This window comes from Glycine soja, unplaced genomic scaffold, assembly GCF_004193775.1.
Source record: "Glycine soja cultivar W05 unplaced genomic scaffold, ASM419377v2 Super-Scaffold_81, whole genome shotgun sequence".
NCBI classification, from domain to species: Eukaryota; Viridiplantae; Streptophyta; class Magnoliopsida; order Fabales; family Fabaceae; genus Glycine; species Glycine soja.
Window position 1 is genome coordinate 413185 of NW_021143574.1, and position 10597 is coordinate 423781.

The window sequence follows — 10597 nt, forward strand, 5'->3', positions numbered from 1 at the left end:
ACACAATATTATAGTAATAATGATGTTATATGGTATCAAAGCTTATGTTATTATTGATAGAGGAATAATGAAAGTTCTGATACCACAGAACAGTGTTATTACTGTAATATTGTCTGTCAATGATGACCATACTATGTCTTTGTTTATAATAAGTAAATAGGATCAATATTGATTACATAGGATCAATCCACCATTACTGATTAATAGGAAACAAATTGTCCTAATAAATTCAGTATCAAGAATAATATCAAGGTGTAATCTTACACTTCCCTTCAAGTTGGAGCATATATGGGATATGAACCAAGCTTGGTACAAATATGATAAACCCAATCAAAGCCTAATATGTAACTAAGAAAAGATATTTGAAAGCAATCATTGTAATTAAAATTGTACCAAAAGTTTAGCATAGTTAAAATTAATTGGCATATAAATGGTAAAGTTATATATAGCACATGAAAAAATTAGTGTTCCTATAAAATAGAGAATTTTATGTGTTTTAATTAGTTAAACAAAGAATTTTTATATTTGAAAAAAAAGTAGGCTAATAGTAACTTTGATAAAAGTAAAGAAGGATTTACTTTCATTGAAGAAAAAAAGATGGATTATTGACTAACAAGATACATCAGAAAAAAAATCACTTAAAAGAAAGGTAAGATAAGTTTAGAGGGATGGGGGAAAACATATGATATTATCCTAGATATCGAAAAGATTTTGGTCAATGAGGGAGGGCAACTGCCTCTGTTGCAGTTAAGCTAGTTTCACCCCTATGCACGAGTAACTCTAACATTCTGATATTCTAAGTCCCAAAACTTAGTAATACAAGCATGCAAAAGGTAATATCCTCTAGGGTGTTACAAATTTTGTCCAAAAATCACTTAAGACAAAATATTTTCCTTAAACTAAAATAACAAAAATTTTGTAACGTGATTTCTTCACGAATCCAAGCTTTTCAATGCCATTGATTGCTACCAAATCATACAAACTCATAATAACCACATCAATATTAATCATTCATAATGCTTCCATACACTAAACCCCAACAAAAGAACTCAAGAACCTAGAAAAACAACTCAAAAACATCATTCTCCCTAAACCCCATGGATTGTGTGCATAAATGGAAAAAAGGGAAAAACAAGAACAACTATCAAAGCAATAAATAAGGGTGAGAGAAAAGAGAAATAATTCACCTCCTGAAACACATGGAGATGATCTTTGAGGTTGGTTGTTAGGATCTTTACTCATTCTTTTTCACGCTAACTTCCTTTCTTTCTTTCCTCCCTCTAACTCCCCATCATCTCATATATATGAGTCATGTGGTCTATGTAGGTTTGGTGGGCCTGGACCCACCTTAAGCCTTGACTCTCCCATCTGGGGCCTATTATTTTGTTCCTAACAATTCCTAATATAAGACAATTATTATTAATAATGTACAAGACTATCCTTTAACCATTAAATACATGGATTGTACCATAAAAGCAATCTCTATATATCTTTATAACTTAAATATGTTTTTGATCCTTAATAAATATCTAATTATTGTGTCTTTTCCCTAATAAATTTTTGTTTTGTGTGTTGAATCCCTAATAAAATAACACTTTATTCTTTTACCTTTAATATTTTACTTTAGTCTCTGGTAAATTAGAAAATTTTGTGTTTACTTTATGATAAATTAGAAATTTTATTTGTCTGTACTAATAACAAATGGAAAATATTTATCATGAAGCAAACACAAAATTTGTTAATTTATTAGGGACTAAAAATAAGTATCAAGGACTAAAAATAAAATTATTGTTTTATTAGAGACTTGTCGCAAAACAAAAATTTGTTAGGAACCAAATGCAAAATTGAATATTTATTAGCGATAAAAAACATATTTAAGCCTATCATTATTTCTAATGTCCACAAAATGGGGATGTTAGACAAAACACAACACCATGGGCCCCTTTTTTTTGTTGTCATGGGTGAGGATAAGAGAATGAGTGTTATGTTATGTCCTTGTGCTTGTGACTTATGAGAGAGTTCTTGCTTTCTAAAAGTATGGAGAAGTATCTATGTTAAGTGAGTGAGGGATTACCTTTTGTGGAAGAACGAGGAGAGAAAGTGTCTTGAAAATAGCAAGTCATCAACAAAACTATGCGAGGTTCAGTGTTTTTTATGAATGAATAGTGTTGTGTGAATAATGGGAAAATATTGAACTTGATGACCATATCCACTTTTTATGTTGAAATGCTTGCTCAATATTTGACTTGGAGTAGTTGCAATTGTTGCTATGTGAAAGTGATGAGAAAATGTAAGTGAGTGAAAGAGAAAGAAAGGGAAGAAAAAAAGGAATGTTGTGAGAATAGGGTAACTGTTGTGCAAGAATAGGTTTTGACAATGGGAGAATTCTCAAAGGAAATGACAATGATGACATTATTGAAACAAATAGAGGTTAAAAAAAAGTGACCATGAAGCAAACTAGTCTCGAAAGAGGAATGAGTTGTAATCAATGTGACAAAGTACAAGAAGACTTTCTTTTGATACTTTTGACAAAGTACGAAAAGTGACCTTAAAAGTTAGTATTTTACACATTTCTTGGAGAATTGTGTTTTCTTTGTTGTTTCTTCTATCTTGCAAGACAATCACTATCAATGATTTCTTCTTTGATATTTTTTCAATGTTTCAAAACCATCACCACCAATTTGCACCGATATTTACTATGAAATAATAGTTTGAACTTGATAAATAAAGCATATATAGACTAAATTAAAAGCTTTAAGCTATAATAATTTAACTAGAAATAAAAAAAAAATTATAAAGACCTATGAATTAATTTTAGTTCACTATTATTAGGCATGATAATTTTTATATTTATAATAAAATTTTCATTAAAAATTGTTGAATATATTTATTATGGCCAAAATTGAAATGTATCCAATTTTTTTAATGCAAATAAGCAAAACATTCAAATGTTAGACTAGATAATCTAACTAAATATGGAAATGTAACAAAATAATTGATTTAAATATGGATTAAATTAGAAAAAAAATGTTTTGGCTGGTGTGTACAATCATTACAGCAAGTGCAAACATAAGACCTTGTGTAAACTACCAAAACCCACCATCATAAGGCCCACCTTAGTAGGTTAAAGGTTTTTAAGTTATAATACACTAAATAAAAAATTAATATGGCTTAGATATGTTTTTAATTCCTGCAAAATGAGCATGTTTTGTATTTAGTCTTTATATATATATATATATATATATATATATATATATATATATATATATATATATATATATATATATATATATATATATATATATATATCCCTCTAAAATTTAAAATTATTGGTTATAGTTCTATAAAATGAGTGAATTTTTTTTAGTCCATATAAAATTTTTGGTCCATATAGTTCATTTAATTTTAAGGTAGAAAATAATATTTATTTGAGGGATTTATAAATTTTTTTTAGAGGTATCACAAGTTGACACTGTAACATATACCTTGGTGGATGTTACCTACTATGGCCACTTGACCATTCGTTAAACATATAAGCAATTTAAAAGTGTCACATAATAGTAAGGACCAACATAAAAAATAAAAAAAAATAAGGGATGGAAATAAAACAAAACATTTATAAGGATTAAACACAAAGTTTACTAATTTTATAGGGACTAATAACATAATTAAGTAATTAAAAAATTATAAATACTTATGGATTAGTCCAAACCCTTTATATTAGATATAAATTTTATATCTCTAAATGAGTTTGCATTAAATATTGTTGAATGTGTTTATTAATATGACTAAAATATGAAGGTAACCAATATTTTTTTTAATTAAGTAAATTATTCAAATCCTAGAACATATATGTAGTCTAATAAAAAATTTATTAAATATTGTTGAATATATTTATTATTATGGCAAAATTTGAAAGATAACTAGGATTCTCTTTATGCAAATAAGCAAAGCATTCAAATCCTTGACTAGACCTCATAAATTTTAAAATCATTAGGGCCGTCCTAATGGTGTGAGGTTTGGTTAGTTTACACATTCAAATATTGTTGTCACACACCCAAAAAAGAGATCTCAAAAATTTTATATCTCCAAATAATTTTGCATTAAATATTTTTGAATGTATTTGTTAGTATTGCTAAATTAATTTTTTGTTTATTCAAATAAGCAAAACTTGGAAGATAATCTAATAAAATTCTAGTTAAGTATTATTGTATGTATTAATTATTTTGGTCAAATTTGGAAGATATCCTATATTTTAATTTATGAAAATAAGCAAGGATTTCATATCCTAAATTAAAAATTATATTTGAATCTAATATTTGCATTAAATTCAACATGAAGCCTTATTTTCAATTGAGAACTATAAAATGGGTATGATATGCATTGTCAAACTATAGTGAAACTAAAAATAAAATACAAGGAAAGGGACACAACATTACAATGGTTCATAATTTCTCTTCTCTTTTGTTGGTGTTCCTATTATTTATTGCACCCACTTATGCAATCCCTATTGAGCAAGTGAGTTCCATTTGCAACCAAAGCAAAAAGCCTTCATTTTGTTTCGCTCTTCTCAACTCAAAACCAAAAGCAAATCTTGTTAGCCTTACTCAATACACCATTGACACAACACGTACAAATGTGACCAACACAATCAAATTAATCAATTCTTTGATTGCACAAAGTGTTAATGATCCAAAAGCAAAAAACCATTACAAATCGTGCTTGGAACATTTCAAGGGTGCCCTTTATAATGTGGACTACACTCAAGAGTTGTTGAAGAAAGGAGACTACCAAGGCGTGAATGTGGCTGCATCTTCAATACAAACTAATGTTGACGATTGTATTTCAGGAGAGTCACCAACTGATCCTCCTTATCATGATCCATCCATGCTTCCGAAATATGCTTCCATTATTGAGTTGGTTGTTGAAATTATTCTTATCATATCAAATTCCCTTCTTCGTTAGTTGCTTAATAAAGCTTTGATGTTTAAAGCTGTTTAGTGTTTTGGCATGAAATCCGCCTATATAATAATAGTTTGTCCACCACTAGTAATATTTTATATGACTTTTTTTATTTCTTCTAGTTTATTCCTATATTCAAATTTTGTTGATATGGATTGATTCACTATGTACTTTTTTAAATCTGACTACTTCCTTATATATCAACTAGATAAACTTTCATTTAGTGACAATTATAAATGATTTAGATTGGATTCCTTAATTATTTTGTCAGTAAATAATTTTGGTATTCCTTTGTGATACCAATTTTCTATATTAACTAGAAATTATTTTCTTCAACCTACTAATACTAATAGTTTTTATAATCTAAATTTTCTAATGGATATGCTAGGCAGCCAATTAAGAAAAGCACAATATTTTCAATGAGTAAAAGGAATGATCTTGACCTTATAGCCATATATAAATGTTCAAAATTGAAAATTAATATAATTCAAATTATTTTTGATTTTTTAATTTGAATAATTTGTGAAGATTTAAAAATTAACATATATCCCTCTCATTTTAATTTAAATACAATTTCTCTCTCTCTCTCTCTCTCTCTCTCTCTCTCTCACACACACACCATAACATATCCCTATTTTACTCCATCTTGTAATATCATGATAATTATCATCAATTAACTTTTGTAATTAATCTATAATAAAACATTGTCACAACAATACAATCAAATTAACAAGTTCTTTGATTGCACAAAGTGTTGATCCCAAGGAAAAAGGCCATTACAACTCGTGTTTATGACATCAAAGACGCCCTTGATAATGTTGACTACACTCAAGAGTTTTAGACAAAAAGAGACTATCAAGGGGTGAATATGGTTGTTGTAAAACTATGATTTTATTAATTATATGATTAATTATTTTTAATTAAAATTACAAGAATAATAAAATTTATTTTATGATGTTGAAAATATAAATAAAGTGGATGATGTTTTAGGTTTCCTGTGAGCGGTAAGTTAGGTGTGTTAGGTCTAGGTTGGGTTGGGCTTTAGTGAAAGTGTCGCATTCCCTCCTTTCTATTCAAATAAGTCACCCTTTTACAAAGGGTATCATTCTCATTCATTTTCTCTCATGAGCCTTAGAGCTTTATTTCTCTCTTATGTCAAGAGCACCTTCATTGCCTCATTTATCCTTCAGCCAATCTCATTATTGAGTCTTGATATCCTTTTAAGAATGGTGATTTCTCCCTCTTGCATGAGCTTGTGATTCCATTGTTGAAGGGTGAGCTTTCTTTCTCTCTTTTTTTCATTTCCTTGTGTTGACCCACAATGGGTAAATGTGCAAGTTATCATTTATGTTGGTTTTGGGTTGTGTTTTTCATGGGTTTGGTAAGATGGTGTGTTTCTTGATGGAAGCCCTCCTTGTTGAGCTCACAACTTCTCCCTTGTCTCTTTGTTTCTTACGACTTAGGCTTGGAGACCCTTAGGTAAGGCAAGCTCACTCTCTATTCTTGTTTTATGATTATTTCAGGTTATTTGATTTGAATCTTGTGTTCTTTTGTTGGGGTTTAGTATTTTGAATCTTAAGGGTTTATTATTGATGATTTTATTGTGAGTTTGAATGCTTGGGTAACCATGAATGGGATTAAAAGCTTAGATTTACAAAGAACTTTTGTTGCAAAAATCGAAGTTTTAGCTTCAAGTATATTTTGATGAAATTGGGTCTGCACAAATTTAGCTAAGGGTATGATTTTTAGCTATGTCAAAATTTGATAGAATGGGGTTTGGACGATTTTTAGCTGAAGCTAAATTTATAGCTTAAGCTAAATCAAGGAAAAATGCTTCATTTTACCTTAAATGCTTTCTTGAGAGTTTCCTAACCAATTTCAAGTGCATATTGTTTAATCCACATCCTTAGTTTTAATTATAACATACCATTAGGAATGGAAATTGTAAGGATGATGAAATTTGTGTGATGACCAACATTTATGCTTAAGTGTTTCAGTGTTAAACTTCTATCAAAAAATAGATATGTGAAAGTCACCCTTGTACAAAGGGTGTCATTCTCATTCATTTTCTCTCACCAAATCAAAAGCATTCATACACATAATTTCTAATGTACAAGTTATTTGATTTCATTAATGTTGTCAATTATAGATATATTGTTAATTAGCTTTTATTTGTATATATTGTTAAAGAAAAAACTTATTTTAAATGTAAAATTATATTAAGCTGATAGATTATACCTTGTTAAAATGTTCCCAAACACAACTTAAGAGCCATGCTAAAACATTTTTTGATTTTTGATTTTTGATTTTTTTAATGGAAGAAACTTGAAAAGCAACTCAAACATGAAAATCAAACATTGAAACAATAGATCCTTGGAAAGCCTAGAAAAAAAAGAAGCTAACACATATAAGACAAAACTAGAATGCATTCAAAAATGATCGAACTTGTGCAAAGGTAAAAACAAAATCGATAAAGCAATTGTAACACTCAAAAAAACACTATCTACGTGCAAGTCTACATCTAATCTATGTGAAACTAGGCACTAAAAGATACATCCAAATGGAATGGAACAAGAATGAGATGTTGATTGTGCTGGGAATAAATATGTATGTTGAAGAACCAAACCATTATGTTATCAATTTAGGAGTGTTGCTAGACGCCTACCTTGATTAGTAAATTAATTATGATTAATTACTACTGGTTTAGTATTGAATCTATGGGGTCACACACAAACAAGGATTCAGGGTAAGTTTTTTTTTTCAATTTGTTAGAAAAAAAAGGTTTCCTACTGTGCTATAAGAAGAGCCTTAGACTACATATTAAAAATCACATAGTTATCCCTTCTCTTGTTATTTTCTGAGAACATATACACCAATTTTTTTTAAGTTTTCTTTCTTTGTCCCTCTAGCCAAAGAAGTTGACAACATAAGTTAATTCTATTTCAAGCAACTAATATAGAAATAAGATTTTGAATTAAAATGGTTTAATTCAAGTTGTATCTTGTCAATAACTATAAAAAACTTATTTTAGGAGAAAAAGTTTGTTTCTCCACATGTTGTTGATAATGTTTAAGGCAATACATATGGTGACATGTGTTTTATTATACACTGATGTATTATCCAATATGTTTCATATACCAAGTTGTTTAAATACAAGAAACAACTTGAATATTAAGAAAGTTGTGTTGAGGTTTTAAAAATAAATTGGAACATGTGATGCAAACTGTTTTGATTTATTTTATTATAAGGAACATCTTTACTAACAAGAGACTTGTAATTTGAAAATAAATTGGACCATGTGACAAATTTTTTATTAATATAATATTTATATAAATATGCAATAAGTATATTGATATTTTTGTTATATAGTATTAATTGTTATATTTATTACATATAATTATTTATTAAATTGAATGCTAATATATATTAAATGTATGGATTTTGAATTGAATTTATATATATTAAAAATTTATTATAAAATAAAAAAGTAATTATAACAAAATTTAATGCGTACATATATTGTTTTTGCTGAAAAAAATTAAGTTGACTGAATTAATTTAAATAAAAAGTATATTAACTATATTTACATTATGAAAAAAAAGAAAGCACAAAATTGCACTACTAGAAAAAGTTCTTTTAACCTCGTCATTTTAACATCAGTTTTATCAACATCGATGTTAAAAAAATACGGTGACATACTCGTAAATAAAGAAAGATCGTTAAAATATGTTTTTTTAAAAATCGATGTTATGTTTTGAGGTTTACTTCAGTTTTAATAAAAATCGATGTTGTTTGATGGTAACATTGGTTTTTTAGAAATCGATGTTAACCTCAAAACACAACATGTGTTTTTTTTTTATTTAGAAAAATCGATGTTGTGTTTTTCACAAAAGCCTTTTTGTTCTCGTGCTCACTCAACTCTCAACCCCCTTCCCCAACTTTAAATCCTTCAACCATACCCCTTCACCCATCTTCCCAATCCATAAAAATAGTTCCTTTGGCCTTTACGGATTCAAATAACGGAGGAACGAGACATACCTTGTACCTCAACAAACAAAATCATTCATTCACTTAAAAAGCAAAACACACCAAATTGAAAGAAGAGTTTTTTTTAGAGAGATCGAGATGGCTTTGACAAAGAATATCACATTGAAGAGTTTGGATGGCGAGGCATTTGAGGTGGAGGAGGCAGTGGCGGTGAAGTCACAGATGATCAAGCACATGATCGAGGACAACTGTGCTGACAACAGAGTTCCTCTCCCCAATGCTACTAACAAGATTCTGGCAGAGGTTATCAAGTATTGCAAGAAGCATGTTGATGCCAATTGCATTGATGAGAAGCCCAGTGAGGATGAACTTACGGCTTGGGAAGCTGATTTCGTCAAGGTAGATTAGGCCACACTCTTCGATCTCATTCTAGTGAGGGTTTTTCCTTCAATGTTTCTTTATTATTTTGTTGTTCTTTTTTATGGTTTGGGTTTTGAATTGGGGGTTAGGGTTTTTGTGATTGGGGGGTTTTGGTGTTTGTTAGGGTTACATGTTGTTGAGGCTTGGAGGTTTGGGCTTGTATTCGATTATTGTTATTGATGACCCCCCATTGCAGTTACTTTTTGTGCATTTATGTCTCAAGGAAATTTCATTGGGGAGTTTTCATCAGAAAGCGCACTGAGTCGTCAAGTATTTAAAATTAAAACGGATGAATCCGAGCATCGAACACAGGGAACTAATGTTAGCCTGAATTAAGTTCTGAATTGAAGCATTGTTGAGAGGACATGTATAAGTGATAATTTCAAACAAAATGTAAACTAAACTTGTATGCTAAAAACTATAAATGCAAGGTAAATAAAATGACAGCAGTAGGTAGATATTTTGGGTCTTTCTAACAAACAAGATGATGCATAGAAATATATTTCTCTAATCAATCGTGCTCTTGTATTCTATGTTGTAGCCTAAATTACTAAACCCTCGACCCCTCGTCAGGCTGAATATCCAAGCTTCATCTGCAGATCCCTCATTTAAGACTACACCCAATTTAGACAGCCCTCTTAGGTTTAGACTAACTTAAACTAAGTTTCGTCCGTAGATCCCTCATGTAAGACTAGACTCAGCTCAAGTAGCTTACTAAAGTTTAGCCTAATTTAGCCTAAGCTTCGTCCGCAGATCCCTCATGTAAGACTTGGCCAAAACTAAAAAACATTATTGTAACAACATAATTAAAACCAAAACTTAACCCACAAATCCCTCATGTAAGGCTAAGTTCCAATCCTGCTTCAATCAAGTTCTAAGGCAATAGTACATTTCCCAATGCTAAAATCACCTAACTATGCACACAAATGGGTGATCAGACCAAAAGCATACAAACATTAAGCATTGAAGGAAGCATTGAACACAAAAAAAATTATCAATTAGATATTAAGTATTTACATAAGCTATTCATTAGAAATCCCCAACTAGGGTGTTTAGCCAGCCATTACAAAGAAACCATAACAATAAATGAGATTAAAAGAAGAGAATGATAGTTCCTTATACAAGAAGAGGGATTCCTCCTCCTCTTCTCAGCATCTCACACTCACTATCTACTCAATAATCTCTCTCAAATGACAAAACCTAGGCTACAATGCATAAGTTGCTCCTC

General features: G+C 29.6%; 1 protein-coding gene across 1 annotated transcript; it reads left to right on the forward strand.

Annotated features, from left to right (window-relative positions):
* The first annotated feature begins 9087 nt into the window (after window positions 1–9087).
* On the forward strand, window positions 9088–9357 carry LOC114404096 (SKP1-like protein 1A). The gene has a single exon (XM_028367208.1). The coding sequence runs from the start codon at window positions 9088–9090 to the stop codon at window positions 9355–9357; it is 270 nt and encodes an 89-aa protein (XP_028223009.1).
* Window positions 9358–10597: the final 1240 nt, after the last annotated feature.